At 41.3% G+C, this 22,080-nt stretch overlaps 1 protein-coding gene across 1 annotated transcript; it reads left to right on the forward strand.

The window, feature by feature from the left end:
* The first annotated feature begins 2,157 nt into the window (after positions 1-2,157).
* On the forward strand, positions 2,158-16,783 carry ATP6V0D2 (ATPase H+ transporting V0 subunit d2). Its single transcript, XM_063129884.1, has 8 exons — positions 2,158-2,375; positions 7,080-7,251; positions 8,728-8,906; positions 10,762-10,841; positions 12,395-12,472; positions 13,386-13,562; positions 14,728-14,805; positions 16,048-16,783. Exons 1-8 carry the CDS (start codon positions 2,246-2,248, stop codon positions 16,207-16,209), a joined length of 1,056 nt encoding a protein of 351 aa, XP_062985954.1. The 5' UTR covers positions 2,158-2,245; the 3' UTR covers positions 16,210-16,783.
* Positions 16,784-22,080: the final 5,297 nt, after the last annotated feature.

Below are 22,080 nucleotides of genomic sequence, written 5' to 3' on the forward strand. Positions count from 1 at the left end.
TTATATAGCACCATCAATGTACATGGTGCTGAAACATATACATACATATCTATACATATAAATGAGCACATGCCATTTTAATGTATATTTGTAAACTCTAGTATCCTCTTTTGGAGGGGAGTAATGCATTTTCTCTTTGGGGCAATGTATAAACAGCCACCCTAATCATGGATCCCCCTTGTCTCATCTCCTTTGGCCCCTAAATGATGCCTTTATTAGGACCAAGGGAAATTTACAAAGTAGTGAGAGCGAGCTTTCACATTCAAGCAAGAGTCTTTCTGAAGCTTGAAATACCAGGGCCAAATAGCAAATGTAGGGCTTGTCTGGACAGGTGCTTTTTATGTTGTCAAGAATGCCATTTGGACTTTAGGAATGGGAAGACTAGAGGGTGTTATCCCATTCAACTGCATTGAGGCCATACAAGCCACATGGTCACTACTCTCTTTGTTGTGTAATTACAGCTTATTACAGAAGCGGAAAAGATGCAGGAAGCAGAGCCATGGTATGGGAACACAATTTCCCCCCTGTCTGAGGGAGCTCTAGATCAAGGGTGGACAGAAGGTAGATCTGCAGATGTTTTGGACTTCAATTCCCAGAAGCTCCTACCACCATGACCCATGGTCAGGAATGCCGAGAGTTTAAGTCCCCCAAATCGTTTCTAAATAGCACCCTTCCACACTTGTTTCTTCATTATCTGGATTTGTGGGACCTTTGAACAAACATTAAGCTGTGCTATGCAGTGATTCTATTATATTGAGCTTTAGAAATTTGATCCAAATTGAGCATCGTGTTGAACTTTAGACACTGCAGACGGTGAAAGAAACTTGTATTAGTCTGGGGGGAAAGGCAGGGGGGAACTAGAAGCTTCAGCTTCACTTTTAACCATTTCCTGTTCCAGGCTTTTGGGGCCCTTGGGCAAGACACCTTCTATCCACACCTTCCCTCCCTCAGTGAATCTACTTTCTCACCACCACTGTCACCAAGTGCTGTTACTCCTCATACTCTGCCCTTTCATTGCCACCACTTGCTTGTTGGTCAGCCAGGAAGCCAGTGACCAAGTAGGCTGTGGCATCTACTGCATTTCCTTCTCACCAACACTATTGCCTAGGCCAGAGTGAGACGCAGGTGAGATGCAGGTTGAAATGGTGAAATGCAAGAGCAGGTACAGAGGGCTCTTGTCAATGGGCTTCCAACAGGTGCCTGACCATTCCTACCCTTGATGCCTGCTTATAAAAATGCACCATATCAACAATATCCTGTATCTTTTGATGAAAATTGATGGCGCTATATAAATAAATATTAATAATAATATGAAGTTGGCTGTAGTTCTGTGCATTTCAGGGCATACAGTTAAGGGATAATTTCATCATATTTTGAAGGAGCAATTTGTCAAGGAGGTATTATCCGGTCAAATCCAAACCATACTTTATAAATATATAATATCCTTCTTCTCTCCCTACTCAGAGGCCTTTGCTAGACCTACCTGATAATCCGGTGGTGAGGAGGGGAGAGACCGCGATGCAACTATCGCGGGCTTTCGACATAGTCTACACCTCAGGCGCGACGAGGTCAAGAAAGGACCCTGTTACGTCCACCATTTTTTCATCTTAAAGGGCCCATTTGCACAAACGCTCATGCACTCAGGTAAGAGGGTTTTTAAAAAAATTAATGGCCTTCCCTGCTCCCCACCCACCCTAGCCCTGACGGCCGCAGTGCTCCTGAGGAAAACTGCGCCCCATCCGCTGCTTTTCCCGGCTACTCATGAGTAATTGTGGTAACCGGGAAAAGCAGCAGAACAGTCTACACACTCACGGTCTCGGGCTCAGCCTGAGGCCGTGGGAAATACTGGGCCAAAAGTGGTGCCCGTTACCCCGGGGCAAGGGAGGGTTGACCCCTGCCTGAGCCCGGGATTGCCTGTGCATCATCTGGATGCACAGGGGTGATCCCGAGCATTAGCCCGGGCTAACCCGTGGTCTAGCTAAGGCCTTAGTTTGTCTCTTTCACCCAGTACAGCCTTCGTTCCTAAGAGGAAAACTTGAGAGACTTGTGTCTGCCGGGTGAGCTTATGTTGTGTAAGCACTATGCAAAACACAGTTCTGTTGTACTGGAAACAGTGTGAAGCAGGAAGAAACGACTCACTTAAAGCTCAACCACATCTGGTGACTGCTTGCTACCATCGCCTGAAGACGAACACAAGACTCAGTACTTTCTCAGCATCAGGAAGCATCAAACCGTCTTTTCTACTATGCCAGGCTACTCAGAATTCTATTTCAATGTGGATCATGGTTATCTAGAGGGTCTGGTCCGAGGGTTTAAAGGTGGGATCTTGAAGACTTCTGACTATGTCAACTTAGCACAGTGTGAAACACTGGAAGGTGAGTTGAGTTGAATTAACACTCTGCTTGTGACATTTGTTAGTATCATTATTGCCTGTGTAGCCCTGGCCAGATCTACACCAAACAGGATACAACACTTAGAAAGCGTTTTGAAAACTGTTTATGGTGTGTGTCCTGGGCCCCAACAGTTGTCACTACTGTTATAAACTATTTTAAAGCAGTAGTGTAGATCCTGCCCCTCTCTTGTTTGGGGGTGGGCTGGGGTGGCAGGGAAGCAGCATCCTGATCTTGATATTTGTTCAACTAAGTTTTGATTAAAGAAAATTTTAAAAATGTTACTGAGATGTACAAATAAAATAATGAGAGAGTTTTTCAAAGACACAATTGGAATGAAGGCAGAAATCACTCAAGGGAAATGGTTGCTAAGCTCTTTCCTGTGGTTTTAGTGCCACTACTTTGCAATTCAAATGATGATGAGAATGAATACTGCTGAGGTATCAAGCCATGTTAAAAATAAAATAAAATACCAGGTGTTGATAGAACTGGTATCAAACTGGTAGCCTAGTGTTCTAGTACCACAATTCAAAGCCACATCAAGCCATTGCTTGGAATCAGCAGGACTAATGTGTCACCCTAAGAATTTGTCTTCATGATGTTGTTAGGCAATTGCTCTGTTGTTGCTGTTTTTGGCTGGAATACAGAACTTTTGGAGTTAATGCCTATTTGTACAATTAGGTGAAAGGTTGAACTGGATATACTTCAAACACCTGTTTTGCTATTATCATAGAGAAGATTAAAAATTATTAGCCTAGAATTCTAACCCATGGATGGCTTGGGCTGTCATAGCACTGTCATTAGGTTGAACCTTGGCAGGGTACCAGGTTGGGGAAGGCTGAACTACAACATAGCTGAGGACATATGCCTGTGCTGTGCCCCAAAAGAAGGGCTCCAAAAGTGAAGGGTGAGTTATCTGTTTTATTTGTTTTCATCAAGAATAGCTCCTCAGCCCTACCCAGATTTGGAAGATAAGCTCTCTTAAGGTCACTCGCACTTCCTTGCTGTCTTTGGCACAAGCCTTCAAGAAGCCCCAATACAAGGAAACTAGAAGAGGCAGTGGGTCAATAGCTTCTAATTCTGGTTTTTGTTTCTTCTGCCTTGCTTTGCCAAGACTCTCCCTAAATCCTGTACAGAATTTATTATATTCAGCAGTATACAAATGCCATAAGAACATAAGAAGACCCATGCTGGATCAGGTGGACTCAGGTTTATAGGCTTCACTTGAGTAGCAAGACACCATACCCATATAGAGTTAGGGGTGTTCCAACAAACACCTCCCATGTGTGATGAGCAGCAGGGTGGGTGGAGAGCAGGGTCACTCCCACTAGCCTTGGTCCCAGCAACAGATTTGGCAGCCATGTGAACGGGCCTTACACACCTGTCAACATCCTTGACCAACAACCTTGTGGGGTAGGTTAGGATGAAAGATTATTTATTTATTTATTTATTTGTTGCATTTATATCCCACCTTTTTTCCTCCAAGGAACCCAAGGCGGTGTACATAATCCTCCTCCTTTCCATTTTATCCTCACAACAACATCCCTGTGAGGTGGGTTGGGCTGAGAGTTTGTGACAGGCCCAAAGTCACCCAGTGGGTTTCCATGGCCGAGTGGGGACTAGAACCCAGATCTCCTGACTCCCAGTCCAACACTTTAGCCACTACACCACACTAGCTTTCTCAGATAGTGACTGACACAAGTTTACCTCGTGAGTTTCATGGCCAAATGGGTATTTTAAGTCAACCTGGGCCACACTACACAGTTCATGTTCAACATTCTACTCACTACATTTTCTGATGCACTCACACACGTTAGAGTAAAATTCACATGTTTGGAGGTCATCACAAGGGACTCGCTGCACATGGACACCTTCGAATGCACGAGGACAAGCTAAGATGTGAATCATCTCCTGGTCTTTTTGTCACTAGAGTTCCGCATGCGAGGCAGCAGAACGTTGGATGCCACTGGTTATTTGACTCCCATCACTTGGCTGCTTGTAAGGATATAATCTGTACAATGTTTTACCAACAGAGCCTTGTTTTTTAATTCTGCAGCACTTTGTTTAACATGCAATCCTTTGTTAGTTTTTACTGGCAGGCTTCAGCCTAAAGCTGAATTGGCAGAGGCTATACAGGTGAGCACCGGCTGGTGTGGACTTGTGTCATTAAACACAGCCCTCGGAAGCTTCAAAAGCATTCAAATGATCCAAAGCCAGTGTCCTTGCTTGTGACTTCTAAATGGAGCTTGGTATGCAGGGACGACTTCAGTATCAGAGACTCTGATCTGTCTTTTCCTCTTGGCCAAATTTCCTTCCCCAGGTTTTGCACAGAAATATAAGTAACTGTACATTTCCTGGTAGAAACTATCAGGAGGTGATTCACATAGCTGAAGAGGGGTTGTTGTTTTTTTATCACGTGGCTAGTAAAATGTCTATCATGTGAATCTATGGCCCTTTCTACACCTAAAGGAGGGAGGGGGAAGGATCGCAGACTTACCTGCTTCCACAATCCTCCCTGGGCGTTCAAACAGAAGCATGACGTCCCAGAAGGGAAGAGGAATGACGTGCCAGCCATTTTTTTTAAAGAAAGGGCAGGAGTTGGGAGCGCAATTGCACTCCAGCAAAATATGAATACAAAAACAAAAATAAAAAACCCCACCCCGTTCCCCTCCACCCTCAATGTCCCTGAACTCCCCCCCCCCAGCCCTGCTCCTTCCCTCTGCTGACCCCTGCTACTCATGGGGAGGAGGAAAGAAGCCAGGATGGGTGCCCATTCTGCCCTCGGTCCTTGGGATTGTCCCAGGACAGCAGGAAAAATAAGGATATTGGAGGGAAAATGGAGGGGTTGTCCCTGCCTGCACCCGGGATCCCCTATGCGTCATTTGGACACACAGGGATGACCCAGGGAAAAATCCATGGTGTAGAAAGGGCCTAAGTGTCTATGGAAAGCCACATTGCATCCCCCTTTATAACCCTTGCCAGAAAAAAAGGGTCACCCAGTTTCATCACTGGATGGCAGTTTTTGCTGCCTCTGGAACAGTGTCCCCAAGTGCAACTCTTTGCTTTACTTTTCCCCATACAGGGAAGAAAGCAAATGGGTCTACCTGGGAGGTTGGGGCTAAATCTGTTACATGCTACTGTTATGTCAGCCATTAAGAACCAAGTCAGCTTCTATTAGCATAGCCTTCCCTCCTGGTTTCTGTTTCTTGGTCATGATGGAATGTGATGGAATGGTGAAAGGATGGGATGGAATGTCAAGAAGCGAGTGGCAGTGTGTCGGCCTAGGATTCGGAAGACATAGGTTCAAGTCCCCACCCCACCAGAAACAAGCTCCTTGGGTGACCTTGGGGTGGTCATTGCCTCTCAGCCTTCCCTGCCTCACAGGATTGTTGTGAAAAACAAAACGAGGGAGGACCATGTATAGAGCATTAAGCTCCTTGGAGGAAAAGTGGATATAAATGTAAGAAGTAAACAAACATCTAGTAACTTCATTTACTGATTATTCTGCTGGTTATATTGTAATGTCTTTTCAAATTGCCATTGCCTAATGGCAGGGATTGTCAAATTGTCATTGCCTGTCTTTGTGATGAGATTAGATAAGCATTTGAAGCAAATATATTACATTTTCAAACTAATCTTAGTTGATAAGCTTGTACCTCCTGTTGTGCTTTGCATTTATGATATACATTTTATAAAATAAGAAAGCTTTATCTGTAGCTTCTCCTAGCTGTTGTTGATGATGTACCCCATGTACTTATTGCGTGATATGTTTGGTTGTGTGAGTCACCATCAGTAAAGCAGGTTTTACTGCAGTTTGCTCTCTGCTTTGTTATGTCTGGGCCTGGATTGATGTGTTGGCCACTGTGTGAACAGAATGCTGGACTAGATGGACCCTTGGTCTGATCCAACATGGCTCTTCTTATGTTCCTATGTTGCTTTGGAAGGAGATTTGCCTATGTGGTTGCTACTGTAATACTTGCCCAACCTATGCAACTACAAATAAACAGGGTTTTTACCAGGTGGCCTTAGCTTTTAGTGCTTTCTTCTTGAAAATGTCCACATAAAAATCTGCTATTAAAATGCTGCTGTTCGGGAAATTTGCTACTGAATGATAGCAAAAGTAAGAGAATAAGATTCTCATTACAAACCAGCAATCCCAGACATCCCATATGTGATGTCTGAGTTCATACATAATGGTAAACCAGTGTTGCCACAAACTGTGGTTTACATACCAGCTTCAAACACTGAGCATTTTAAGACGGAAGAAGCATTAGGATTCTTTTTGACACACTTGGAGAAAGATAAGCGTCCCCTGAGGAAGGACATTTCTTTCTGAAACATCTTCGGCTGAACAAATGTTTTTTCAGGCACCTGAGAATGTTTTCTCTTTTGCAAAACATCTGGAGGGCCACATGTTGCCCACCCCATTTAGATCCTGGTTTGTCAGTCCTAAACAAACCACCATTTGCAGCTAAACAAACCATGGCTTTGTATTACATCTGAACCTGGCCACCGAGGCCTTAGCTAGACCTACCAGGATATAGCCTGGTCTAGCTAAGGCCTAACTGTAAAAAAAAAAAAAAAAAAAAGGAAAGTATGAAAAATGAAGTTAAGATGGCATTGTACCCTCCTTTGTTTCTTTGCAGAAAATAAATCTGTTTTTATTACCTCTTTTAATTCTGTTTTTAGACCTGAAGTTGCACTTGCAAACCACAGATTACGGAAACTTCCTGGCCAATGAAACTGGGCCCCTAACGGTTTCTACCATTGATGACAAACTCAAAACCAAACTTCTGACAGAATTTCACTATTTTCGAAACCATGCTTTTGAACCACTCTCCACATTCCTAAACTATATTACGTAAGTAATGTTAGCTGCTCATGGAATGACATTTCTAGTAAACAATGAAAAGGTAAAGTTGGTACCTCTTTAGTATTGGATATTTGTACAATTAAAAAATACATTTACAAGTGGAATAAGCTCCAAAACTCTCTCTTGCTTGCTCATTCTTAAATGTGCCCTTAAATGCCAAAACAGAATGGCAAGTGCACATTTCTCCTACTGAAAATTAAGAGCCTTTTCTGCAATTACAGCTCTATTTCAGTGAATAGGAAAATATATATGAGAAATAACTATGGAAAAATTACAAGTGTTTTTTCCTCCCCTGATGACACTTCCCTGAAAAATAGTATCATAGAGTTTAAATTAGGGATAGACGTTTTGGACCACAACTTCCATAAGTCCCAGGCCAATTGTCAAGGATTAGCTAGCCCTGGTTTAAAGTCATCCACAGCATTCAGAAATTGGTTTTAAAAAATCAGTATGGAGAAATTCGTCAACTTAATATTCTTTTCGAATTTAAGAAGGCTATAAAGACTGGTCACTTCTAGCAGGCCTACCCAGTCGAATTTTATGATATTTGACTGTTATCTTAATATTGTATTAGTTTTATATGTTTTAATCAGTTTTATGTATTTTATGGTATTTGTATCTAATGTTGTTCCCTGCCTCCATCCAAAGGGAGAGGTGGGTAAGAAATTATTATTATTATTATTATTATTATTATTATTATTATTATTATTGGCATGTGGTAACTGTGGTTTCACTTAGCCCAAGCTCACATCTAGCTTGTATTGCCACAAGCTGAGATAGTTATGTGCTTGCTGGCCAGGACCAGTGTCCACAGCTGGCATCCTGGGCAGCTACCAAAATGCCCCTCTAGAAGCCTCTTAATATGCTTTTTCTTTCCTTTTTTTCCTTTTTGGCCTGATGCTCTGAAAGCACCAAGCAACTGGATCTAGCCAACATTTTAATTTCCCACAATGCCCCTGACCTAGCATTGCTCTGAGGAATTGTGGGAAACACTGTGGCAAAACCTAGCAATGTTTTGCCACAGCGTGCTGCCTTACCATGTAGTTCTGTTTAAGCCTTGCTTGAATTCTAGCTACAGCTGTCACAGGGTAAGAAGCTCCTCTGCAAAACCCTAGCTGTTTGATTTAACATTCACATTGGCAAAACATCCTTGGCTGTTTGACTTATTTATTTGTTACATTTTTATACGGCCCAATAGCTGAAGCTCCCTGGGCAGTTCACAACAATTAAAAGCATAAAACACAGCACAATTGCATACAGGTGATAAAATATGGAATAAAATTGAAATGTTTAAAACTACCATATAAAAGTAAAAAATAATAATTAAACAGAAGCTAGCAGCAGTGCAAAACTTTAAAAACGCAATAGCAGATATAAAACAAACTGAAAAACTAAAACTTTTTAAAAGCATTTCTCCACTGGAAAGAAGGGCATCTTTTGATTGATGTTGTCTTTTCACACTAGGTACAGCTATATGATAGACAATGTGATTCTGCTCATTACCGGCACGTTGCGTCAACGGCCCATTGACGAACTGATTCTTAAGTGCCATCCTTTGGGCAGCTTTGAGCAAATGGAAGCTGTCAGCATTGCTCCAAACCCTGCTGAATTATTCAACGCCATCTTGGTGGACACCCCACTAGGTACGTTTGTCAATAGCTTTGTGTGCGTGCGTGGACATGTGCTCGCGAATACGATCATTTCCTGTCGTTGTTCACCTACCTCCTTCACCGATCCGCAGTCCTTTTGGCCCTTCAAGGTGAACAGGGCCAGTCATGACAGTGTTGGGACTCACCCGCTGCTTGACAACTCCCCTGTTGTTGAACTGTCAGGCAGATGGCAAAAAGAAGGGGCCACCATATATGGCTGGCAGCCTTCGTTCAGTTTGGTGGATCACAAGTGGTGCTCGCCAGCCCTACATGAATACAGTGCTAGTAGCATTTCACACTGACTTAACAAAAAGTGAATCCCAGGAAAAAAAGAAAAAAGCATTTTTATTAAGGATATCAGCGCAATCCAAATTGGAGTTGGGGTAGAGTGAATAGAAAGGCATGATGGTGGTGGATTGTGATTTCTTCTTCTTTTTTATTTCCCCCCTGGTGTTGGAGGGTTTTAAAAATTTCCTTCCTGTTGGTTACAGCTGGTTATGCCACCTCTAGCAACTTGGTGAAAATGTGCTTCTCTTTGTCACAGAACGGACATAATTTTCAGATCTTCTCAAAGTTCTGAGAAACATTCCCATACTGTGGCCTTAGCTAGACTTAAGGTTTATCCCAGGATCGTCCCTGCCTGCTCCCGGGATATCCTGTGTGTCATTTACATGAACAAGGATGACCCCGGGACAATCTCAGGATAAACCTTAGGTCTAGCTAAGGCCTGAGAAATAGAGAAGCACATTTTCAGATCTTTGAAAAAATCTGAGAAACCAGCTCAGATCTTTGTGTAATGTCCATGATGGAGGAACATAGGAAGCTGCCTTCTACCAAGTCAGATCTACCAACCAGTCAGATCTACCTTCTACCAAGTCAGATCCATTTCAGTATTGTCTACACCAGGAGCAGGCAGAAAGAAGATCATGGTGAATTGTTAGATCTTGGGGTATTTTATAGTAGATCAGCAAGGGTTTCCAATTCAAAACCTTTCCTACCTACACCTCAAATTAGGCTGCAGAAAAGAAACTCTTGGGAGGAAAACCATGTATGAATTTTTGTATGAAAAGTCTTGTGAGCTTGGTTCTTGTACTAATCACAGGTTCCTGGGCTAAGCATGTCCTCAGAAGCATCCTGTTCCTTAATTGTAGCTATCGGCAACATTTAGAATCAAAATTACAGTAAAACAACCAAAGAAATGTATCAGAGAGAATGTGGCATATATGGAATTAGTTAAGTCTTCCCAAAGCTCATTTATCTATTTTGTTCTATGCATAAGGAGTAGATTGGAATTTATTTTAGCATTTCTTACCAGACACCTGGTGGAGATTTGGATTAGCAATGGCATTATCTTCAAAGTAGCATCCTTGCTGTATAGTATATACAACAAATCAGGAATGTTTAAAGATTATTTATAAGCCTTGCCTCCTTCCTTCTGTATTATTCTTTCTAGTGCCATAGAAATCCTAGTCCTTGGTCATTAAAAGAGAGAGAGTGAGAGTGAGGCCATAGCTAGACCTAAGGTTTATCCCTGGATCATCCAGGGGTCAAACCTGTTCATCTAGGTGACACACAGGGGATCCAGTGTTCCGGCAGGGGCGAACCCTGGATGATCCCAGGATAAACCTTAGGTCTAGCTGTGGCCTGAGAGTGAGAGAGTGGGGGAGAGAGATGTGGGGTTCTCATCCATCTCTGCAACTTGGCTCTATAATGTCAATGGCCTGGTTCAGACAACACGCTAAACCATGCTGCTTAACCACAAAATAGTTAAGGGAATCCTTAACCATTTTGTGCTTAAGCAGCATGGTTTAGCGTGTTGCCTGAACCAGGCCAATATGTTTGCTTTCAGCTGATTTCTTTCAAGACTGCGTATCTGAAAATGACCTGGATGAAATGAACATTGAAATCATGCGCAACAAACTGTACAAGGTAAACACTACCTGGAATCAGCTGTGAAAATTAGAGTACCAGGATAGGTTCAATTTATAATCACTAAAAGAAATGGCAGATCTATAATTGATATTAATAGAATATGGATTCCATGCACTGTTCCCTAATGAGAGCTTGCGTGCTACAGGAAATGGCAAAAAACACACACAAAAAACCACAAATATGCTAGTGAATCTCACTTCCACTTATTGGTGCTACCTGTAACATGCAAAGCCACCTGACAGAGAACATGGTGCAACATTTAGAATTAGATAGATTCAGATGTAAGGGCGATATGGAAGGAATAGAAAGAACATGTTCCTGCTGCTCCCATTGTAGTCAGAAACATAATTAGATGCTCTATAGTAGGAGATTGCATATCTGCAGCTGCAGAAAAATGCACAAGTCTCCTTTTCAGTGCAGTTGCTATGCAGGTTTACTCGGAAGGAAGTTCCATTGACTTGAGCGAGACAAACGTTTCTTCCAGAGGGATGGCTTCTGGCGCTATCAATCAAATAACACTGGGTGCTTCAAAATAGAGGACGTCTAGCGCTAACAATTGAGAAGGTGTTGTGCAGCAATTCCGACATGCTTTCTCTATGGAAAGGGATGGAGGAAGTGGCAGGGAAACATGAGAGGGCTACAAGGGAGGGAACGGAAGCGGTCAGAAAACGCGGGAGGGAAGGCGTTGTCATCGGAGTCCCACGTACAATTCTGTGATGAGGCAAGGGCGATGGGAACAGAACCACCTTGTCTGGAAGCACCCACTGGGCAACTATTCCATCTTTTCCTCCATAACGGATTTGTGTGTGTGTAAAGAAAAGACCAGTAGCTGATAGGAGCTCTGGGGTGGGGTGGGGTTGAGATTTGCTTGGAGAGATTCATGCAGGGGCGTGGGGATGGTTAAGGGTGGAAGCCTATGCATGTTTAGACAGAAAAGCCTATACGATACATGTTTATACAGCATGGCTGGCTGTGGAATGCTGGGAATTGTAGCACTTTTTTCTGTCTAAACATGCATAGGATTGTACCCTATAACCTCATGCCATGGCCTTGGGCCTGATCCCTCCCATGCATGCTTGTTGCAAAAATAAAACCCCATCCACACACAAGAAATCATTATTGGGAAATGTCTCCATCCATTTATTTATTTATTTTTAAAACATTTGTATCCCACCTTCTATCAATGGGATCTCAGGCTGGCGTACAGATAAAATTGGAACAATGTATAACAATACATAATATAAACACCTAAAAGCATATTAAATCGTTAACACATTGCACCTCCAAAGTGGCCTCTGGCTTGTGCTTAAGTGACATAGACAGAAGCAGTTTCCGTTGGGCCTACGCAAAAATAACCACACAACCAACAACTAGATGGGTCATATTGTGTGTTAGGAGGAAGCAATGTATTATGCTTGCTTTCCTCTTGCATTGAACAAATACAAAGCTGTTCCTATTTTTCATGCACTCAAAATTCATAATACCATGCTAACATTTATTTTCAAAGAAGATTGGATTATAACTTTCCATTTTTCTGTCCCATTCTTTAGTCTTACCTCGAGGCATTCTACACATTCTGCAAAAAACAAGGTGGCACCACAGCAGATATAATGTGTCCTCTTTTAGAGGTAAGAACGTTTTAGTCCCTGTGTGTCAGAGCTGATTATCTAAAATATCCCTTGAAATGGTCTGTGAAGCCTTCAGCTAGGTTTCCCCAATCTGGTGCCCTCCAGATGTGTTGAATTGCAAGTCACATAATTCTCAGAGCTTCTCTATATATTTTTTAAAAAACTCACTGCCTTACCGGGACTTTCTACTTCTGCTTTCTTTCTGAAATTATGATTGGTGCTATTACATTGGCAACCACATGGTTTGAATTGAATACTCTGCATGCTTCATTCACTTCAACGAAACATCACCATCTAGTGGTGGAATTATAGCACAATGCCAACTTTACACAGGGCTGATTTTGTGCATTTTTAAAATACCTGATTATTTCTATAATTTTTGAAAGCGGGGTAAGGGGGGAAGCACAGGAGACGTTATGGAGGTTGATGATATCATCTAAGGGACTTACAAACTTCCCTGAGTGGCCAATCATGAGAATGCAATAAATTGCTCATGTTGCAGCCTAAATCACGCACAATGGATGGCTTGCAACTGCTGTAAATAACAGAAGGGCATTATTTCATACCCCGAGCTTGATATGTTCCACTTACCAAAAACTTTGGCTATGATCACACAGTGTAAATATTGTTTTCACACTCTTTCAGAGTTGTTTGGTCTATCTTTCCTCAGTAGGAAATTAGTAGGAAACAGGACTTCCCAATTGGGTTGAAAAGTTGTTTGAATAACCTTTACACTGTTAAAAACAAGCAAACAAGCAAGCAGAGGGTTTAAAAATCCTCCAGCAACTTTCCATGTGAATTCCATCGAGAATTTTAGTTGAATTATTAATACTACACATAATGGTATACAGCTACAAATGATTTTAAAAAAATATGATTGAAAACTAATTTGTTTTTGTTTGTTTTTATTAAGTTTGAAGCGGATAGACGTGCCTTCATTATCACCATTAATTCATTTGGCACTGAACTAAGTAAAGAAGACAGGCAGAAGCTGTATCCAACTTGTGGGAAACTGTATCCAGAAGGGTTAGATATGCTAGCCAACGCAGAAGATTATGAACAAGTGAAGGGCGTGGCAGAATACTATGCTGTATGTAACTACAAAATAGTTGCTAACAAAAGCATACTGTGTCTACAACATTCCATGGCACGTATTGCCAAAGAAAGAACATTAGGCGTTTGTTCAGCTGGATTCTAAACAGAGTGAAGCAGAAAGTGTCTCACTAAGGGAAGTCAATGGGGCAATTGCCAAGTGACTCTTGATAACCAAGAGAAATCTCACTTTCCCAAAAGGCTGACAGCTCACCAATTATAAACTAGCTGTTGTCAGAGTTAAGCAAGGTCAGGCAATTGCCATAGCCCAGACCCATTAAGACCCACTGACTGAAACCCTATGCCACCATCTTGATTCTCCCTTGTTGGGGAGTTTTGCCAAGTGGGAAAAAATAGGTGCTATGTTTGCCAGGCCTCAGGCCTCATGCTCCTGAATCCTGTTTTTGGAAGCAGCTTCGTTGGGGTCCTGCTGAAGGGGATTTAAAGGAGAGGACCCACAGAGGCCTGACAGCTCATAGGTGACAGTGAGCACTGTCAACAAATTCAGCCAACATTTTAACAGCTATAATTGGGTCAGGTTGAGTTGGAGGGCGTAACTGGACAACATTTGATACAATTTTTGGTAGGGACACCCTAGAATTTTCTATAATTTTCTAGTTACTCATGCTTTTAAGTAAAGATAGAGCCATGTGAATTTCATGTGGCTGCTCTCTGTTCCACTGTGTGTGGGTGAATTCATGTGGATGATTAATCCTTGAAAAATTGCATTGCAATGTCACCTCAAAACCAGTTTATGAACACGCACACACCTGTCTTATACCAAGTCAAACCATATACCTCAAGATGTCAGGGATTGAACCTGGGAGCTTCTATATCAGCTTTCCCCAGCCTGGTGCCATCCAGATGTGATGGACCACAATTCTCACCTTTCCCATCCTGGGAGGATATCAGGTTGGGAAGAGTGTTCTCTACATACAAAGCACATGCCCTGTCACTGAGGTGTGGTCCTTATAAAGTCAGTCTCAAAAAGTACATTAGTGAGTGGAGAAGGAAATAATAATAATAAAAAAAAAACCTTTGGAACTTACTGGCCATACAGACTAGAGTTGTGCATTTAAAGAACATACTTTAAAAGGGGGGTTTACTTATAAACAAAAACAAACAGTGTAAGCTCAATAATTGATGGTTGCTTGTCCTTTCAGGAATACAAAGCTTGCTTTGAAGCAGTAGGAGGTAGTACAGGTGATAAAACATTAGAAGATGCATTTTTTGAACATGAGGTAAGATGTTCTTTCTCTGTACTGAAGCTCTGCCTTCATTAAGTTCATTTCACTTCAACTTACTCAAAGTCAGTTGTGAAAGAAAAGTAGTGATGGGCTTTCAAAAGGTCAAACTGTTCACTCTGAATAAGAAGCCGATATCTTGCTACTGGGATGAGAATGAAGTTTGTTTGGTTCACATTTTTAATGTAGATGTACCTACTTGTGTACTTTTGAACCAATACACAAACTTAAACTTAGCTATCCTTCAAAATGTTTGACTTCTCTGAATTTTTGAATGGAGTTCTCCAGTCAAAAATTGCATACAGAAATGCATATTAGATCAAAGAGCACACAAAAAATTATATATTGGTGAAAATAACAGTAAAATGCATTATATTGTGGAAATTGCTTGCAAAAAAGTGTTTATTTGGCAAAATTAGGAGGAATGTGAACAAAGAATGCATATAAATTTTCATGCAAACTTTTAAAAAACGCAGTTTGGAGCAAACTGAACTTAAGAGTGGGAAATGGGAAAGTTAAAGAAACAACTTTCTTATTTAATGTAATAATAATAATAATAATAATAATAATAATAATAATAATAATAAAAAAAATATGTCACATTTATATCCCACCTTTTCTCCAAGGAGCCTAACGCAATACACACAATCCTCCATCTCTCCATTTTAACCTCACAGCAACCCTGAGAGGTAAATTAGGCTGAGAGTCCATGACTAGCCTTATTGCTATTTCTGTTGGCCTCTGAACCCAGAAGCTGATGGGAGTCCTATGCAGAACTGGAACAGCATGTATTCCAGGTTCTCCATCCCTACTTCCTAAATGCTGAAAAGGCTGTCATCCTCTGGACAAACAAGCTCAGTCTTCTGAATGAAGTAATGCCCATATTGTCATTTGTAATAATAATAACAACAACAACAACAACAACAACAACAACAACAATAATAATAATAACATGTGAAATTCCATTTAAAGTCTTTCTAAGCAACTTATGAGTCCGTCCACTGCCTCATCCATCAGAGAAGCATTTATTTCTTTTTGTACCCTTTTCATTAATGTCCATGTGGCCTGTTAAAAAGTGTTGCCACAAAACACCAGATACAGTTGTGCTTCATTTATTGATGTTGCCATTTGTGAAGCATTTTAGAAACTTTGAGAATGGAAGACATAATATACACTAAATTGGTTTCCTTGTTTTTTTCCTTCCTGCCATGAAATACATTTTCTTCTTCTGGATTTTAGGTCCGAATGAATGTGCTGGCATTCAACAACCAGTTTCATTTTGGGGTCTTCTATGCCTATGTAAAGCTGAAGGAACAAGAAAGCAGAAATGTCGTATGGATTGCTGAATGCATCTCCCAGAGGCACAGAACAAAAATTAACAACTACATCCCTATTTTCTGAACGCTAATGGTGCATAATAACAGGAGCATCTATGTAATGTGCTGGGTATTTGACTAAATTCCTCATCATATCACAAAAACAGGGTCAGCTGATATATTATGGACACCAAGAAGGGACCATTTAGACTTACGGCTGTTGCCGTGTGACCAGCTGTTCATATAAAGCAGTTCAGCTCATGAATTTGGCAATTTTCAGTCACCAAACTACAGTAAATTCTAAAAAATAAAGGGTTGTGATTAGGGTGGTCATGTGTCCTGTTTTAGTTTGCAGGGCTTTCAGAGGAAAGTCCTCTACTTGAGGGTGTCCTCTGTTTCAAGGGCTGTCCAATCCAAATTTAGTTTAAAGCTAAAGAACCACAAAGAGAGCAGGCAGGGTCTTGGAGCTGTTCATCCATTGTTAGCACCCAGACAGCAGATCTGGTCACCTTCTTCTCCACTATGGCAAGAAGTATTGCCTTTCTATTTAAATTGTAGTCATTATTTCTGAAATTACATATATACATATGAATTAACATATGCACATCTGATGCAAATCTGTGTCCTCTTTTTCAATGACAAATTTCTTCTTCTTTTTTTGGTAATGAATAAGTTCCCCCACCCCGCTACTTGTGATAACATTGTGGAAATCCTGATATCCACAAAGTGATTAGCTGCAGTTGAGCCTAGTGGCTCCGATGTCAGTGGACCTGTGAATCCACTCCGGGTTTCAGTCAAAAACAGACAGAAGTCTAAAGGAGCTATGCAAGACGCTGAAACTTATGTCCAACATAGTTTCAGCCCTTTGGATCGCTCCTATAGAGTTCTGACGGAAACCCGGAGAAGATTCACCGCAACACTGACATCGGAACCTCTAGGGGCAATTTTAAGCAGCCAACTTGTGGTGGCCCTAATGTTTAAACTGTCTTTATATACAGTATGATGTAGCTATAAATCAAAAGTGAAATCACAGAGAGATAATATTTGATGGAATACTTCTGTTTATAGAACGCTTTCATTTATGTACTGGGTGCCTAACTGTCCAATAATAATTTTTGATTTATTTGGTGTCTTGTGCAGAAAATGGCACCTATCTAGAGATCCTTTTGCTTGGTTACTGGCAAGAATCTTTTCCCTGTACAACCCCCACCCCACCAATAGATCATCATGATGTCACCCAAGGAAGTATTGATTGTTTTTTGTGGGAGGGAAGAGATGCTTGGGTTTAGTGCATTCCCTACAAATAAGTGAGCTGGTGATGAAAGTCAAGAATCATCTGTTTGGGCATGTGAGTCCCATCTCTCACACACCTGCTGCTGGATGCGGGGTCTTTTATCCAATGTTCTTCGTTAGACAAAGAAGCAGATCTGGAAAGGACAAAGCAGACCATTTGGATCACGCAAATACATATGTGTCACTTGCATTTAATTGGATGTTGGAAATCTTTCCTTGCAGATTAATTCAGAATTTTGCAATGTGCCCTCAGAACAAGCATTTCTATCTATGGTTCCAGTGCTGATAACTAGCAACTGAAGGGAAGAAATGTGTATATCAAGGCACAAACTAGATGTGATAGTAAATGCATCTTGCATTTAACTTGCTAGTTTTCTTTTAAAATCCAATAGCATTAGTTGGGAGGAGCATGTTTGATAATTATTAAATTTGCAATGGGGGATTTCTTCCCAATGCAAATAGGGAGCAGTTTTTCTTAGGACTGCATTCCCCCTCTCTGCCATTCTGATAATGCTATTTGGGTTTTTTGGTGGTTGTTTTTTAAAAACAAAAACAGCAGGTTAAATGCAAAGATACATTTAACATCACCTCGAGTTTTGCCCTAAGAAATGATATCCGTAGAGAAAGGAAAAAATGCAGCTTTCACATTTTATTAAAGAATATTTCTCATAGATCATAGACAGGGTTTGAATTAAAAATGCTTAAACTCCTAGAATACCATACTTATGAATCATAAAGGGCAAAAAGAAATTAAAAGAGCAAAAGCATCTCTGCTACTAACAATCACTTGTGCTTAAAAATATGTTGAAATAAGAGATAGAAATTTCTTAGTATTATTCTGGTGAGAAGTGTGGATTAAAAAAAATCAATAAATGGGGGAAAGATGGATTTATTTATTAATTAAAATAACTAATATCTATTAAAATAATAAAATAGATATTAAAATAATTAATATCTATTAAAATAGATATACCCTATATCTCAAGGATCTCAGTGTACATATAAAATCAGACATATAAAATAAACAATAAATATACAGTTTTAAAACAAATTAAACCATTAATATATTAAAAACAATATAAAATTTTAAAACAGTAAAAGTCAGTTAAAAGAATCATAGAATCATAGAATAGCAGAGTTGGAAGGGGCCTACAAGGCCATCGAGTCCAACCCCCTGCAGGCTGTGTGCAGGCTGATAGATTTAGCCATCAAACGCTTTGTTAAAAAGCCATGTCTTAACCTGGTGCCGAAATGAAGCCAATGCCAGTGCCAGTCAGGCCTCCAGAGGGACGGCAATCCACAGCTGGAGTGCCACAACAGAGAAAGCCCTCTTCCATGTCCCATCATAGCATATATCCCACATTGGTGGGGCACAGAGAAGGGCTCCTCCAGCAGATCTCAGGCAGGCAGATACAGGGAGAGGTGCTCCCTCAAGCCATTTAGGGCTTTAAACGTCATTACCAACACCTTGAATTCCAACTGGAAATGTATTAGCAGCCAGTGCAATTCCTTTAAGACCAGTGTTATGTGGTCTCTGTAAGATGTACCCGTCAGCAGTCTAGCTGCTGCATTTTGCACTAGCTGCAACTTTCGAGTCATCTTCAAGGGCAGCCCCACATAGAGTGCATTGAACTAGTCTAATCGGGAAGTTACCAGTGTATGTATTACTGTGGCTAGGTTGTCCCTGTCCAGGAAAGGCCGTAGGTGGTGGATCTGCCGAAGTTGACCCCAAGTACTTCGGGCCACAAAGTCCACCTGGGCCACCAGTGACCTAGGTGAGGAGTACTCCCAAGCTACACACCTGCTCCTTTCACTGCCCCAGCTGACTCTGACGACTAGATGAAATAGAGCAGAGTATCATCAGCGTACTGATGGCACCCAACCCCAAAATCCCTAATGACCTCACCCAGAGGCTTCAAATAGACGTTGAATAGCATGAGGGATAGAATAGAACCTGGTGGCACCCCATAGCTCAATAATCATGGGGTGAAACAGGAATCCCCCAATACCACTCTGTTTTCCAGAAAGGAAAAATCTATTTGCTGTCATTCAGCTTACATGAAATGCAAGAGGATGAGATGTAAGGCTTTTCTAGAATTGCTTATCTAGGTGCGTGTATGTGTATGGATGTATAATTTAGAGAGCCATCCTATCGCCCCTAGTCAGCATCTGAAGGGGGGCATAGAATAGCTTGGATTCCTGGATCTGAGTTTGGAGATAGCACTCTGACCTCGGACCCAGGAGTCTGAGCTCCCACCTCCTTCCCCTTTCCCCTCACAGCCGGCATGGAGCGAACTATACCAGTGACCTTGGAGAGAAAGGAAAGGGGTCAGTTCTGTGGGTGGAGAGGGGAGGTGGCTAGGGAAGTGGGGATATAAGCTATCCCCCTGCCCTGTGTGCCTCCTTCCCTCCCCCTCTGTAGAGCCTAGCTAGATGGGCAAAATCCCCATCTAGAAAAAATGCAGAGCAGGAGAAGCACAGAGGCTAAGATCACTTCTGCGCCCCTCCTGCTCTGCACAGGATGCCCATCAGCCTCCGCATTCAAGGTCTGATGGACATCTGGATAGGATTCTGCCCTAATTTAATCAATTTATCAACAGCTTGACTATGTCAAAAAAGACAACTTGAAGCAGTTTACAATATAAAAGTTCAAAATACAAAATGTCCGCAGTTAAAACTTTTAAAAACAGAGAATATGCAAGTGTGTGTGCATACACATGAACTGGTTGCTGTTGTTTTTAAAGCTTCCTTGCTATCTGGCTTAATGAAGTAAAATATATCTCCTGGCCTATACCATGAATGAAATTTCTAGTTTACTTCTGGTTTATAGGGAGGAAGGGTGAAAGTATCTATTTTTAACATTTCCTGTACTGTTTTGCTCAACAAATATAGAAGGATATACTTCAATGACATTCTTCTCTTTAATAAGGATGGGGGGGAAATGAAGCAAAGAAAAAACAAATGTGTTTGACAAACAGGATCAAAAGCACAACTCAGCCCAAATACCCTCAAATACCTTTATATGTTTTTAAAATTCAAATCTACACTATCTGGATAAACAAGTGTTGTGCCTGGAACATTATGTATTGGCCGCAAAGGAAATAATACATGTTTCTTCACCTGGAAGACCAACCAACCAAAAGTGTTTATTTAGTCTATAGTTCTTTGCACATACGGATACATAAAATGGTTGTTTTTAAAACACACACCCAGTAAAACAAGGATAAATTAAGATACGTAAAATGTGCATGTTTCTTCACTCAGAAGACTGGATTCATAAGAACATACAAACAGCCTGGCTGGAGCAGACTAATCTCTGTCTGGTTCAGCATTCTTTCTCTAGCCGCAAATAGCCGGATGGTTGTGCCAACTCACAAGCATGATGGTTATGAAGGTGGCATCCTTTTCCTATGCTGAACGTGGCAATCTTTTAAGATTAAATTAAGATTAACAAGGCAATATTTTAAGATTAAATTAAGATCAACTATCTCTGCAGTAGACTACTGGTGCATTGAAAAAAGAACTTCACCATTGAACAGAGAGAGACTTTATTCTGGGTAAACACATATAGAACGGACTTTTAATAGTGTGGTCACTCAGAAGCTTTTTTAAAAAGTTTAAAACAGCAAAATGGAAAGATGTGCTCTGCAACTCTATGCTTACTTCTGAGGTCTTACTTCTGTTTACTCAGAAGTAAGTCTCTCTCTGTTCAATAGGGAAGCATGCATGGGAGTTTAGTATGACTTGGATGTAACTGCAGTTGAAATCAATGGGATTTACTCTTGAGTAAGGGAACCAGCAGATCTGTAGTTTATGAACTTGAAGATGCACACCTTCGCATGATCAAAGGAATGGAAGATCGATCCTTCGCACTTGTGGACAAGCAGGAAAATAGGTTTAAGGGGGGAAATAAAAAAAAATCATAAAAAATCAAGGGATGACCCAATCTGGATAAACTTGGAGTGGCTAAAGCCCTATTTCAGAGCTATCATTGTGCCAATTTTAAACTCTTAATCTTTAAAAATGAGGGAGCTGCAGGCAAGGAGGGTTCATTTTCTGCATTTCTTTTAAGGTGAAAATGCCTACACAGGAGTAAGAACATAAGAGTTAAATGGGACCTCTCTTCCTCCTCCTTCATGGTTGAGTGGAGAACTGCCCCACCCTCCTCTTTTGTTAGTGAGTCCGCCCTTAGACACACACGCCCCCAACAAAGAACTGGATGGTCAGATAGAACGCAATGACAGCAATACACGGATGGAGGAGCGCATTTATTTCACAGGGAAGAAAAATAATCCAGACTTTCCCAGCTCCAAAACCAAACCAATAATGGAGGGTAAAAGGCGAAATGAGAGCAGGACCTGGATGATGTCATGTGAGTACCTGGCTGAAAAACTGCATACCAGGCCTGGCGAGTGTGCGATAAATCACTGGTGTGATGGAGCTCATATAATCATAATGACTAGCAGCTAGCTGTTGATAGCTTTGTCCTTTGTGAACAACAGTGTAGTGGAGGCAGGACCCATGGGGACACAACTCCGGCACTTTTTGATTATCACAGATGCTGCTATCACCTGCTGCCTCCACTTGACTTCTCTGTGCCCTCACAGTATCTAGAGGAAAATGAAATTTCATAAAAACAGTATATTGTTCCCTACTGGAATGC

This window comes from Elgaria multicarinata, chromosome 7 (genome assembly GCF_023053635.1).
Source record: "Elgaria multicarinata webbii isolate HBS135686 ecotype San Diego chromosome 7, rElgMul1.1.pri, whole genome shotgun sequence".
Lineage (NCBI taxonomy): Eukaryota > Metazoa > Chordata > Lepidosauria > Squamata > Anguidae > Elgaria > Elgaria multicarinata.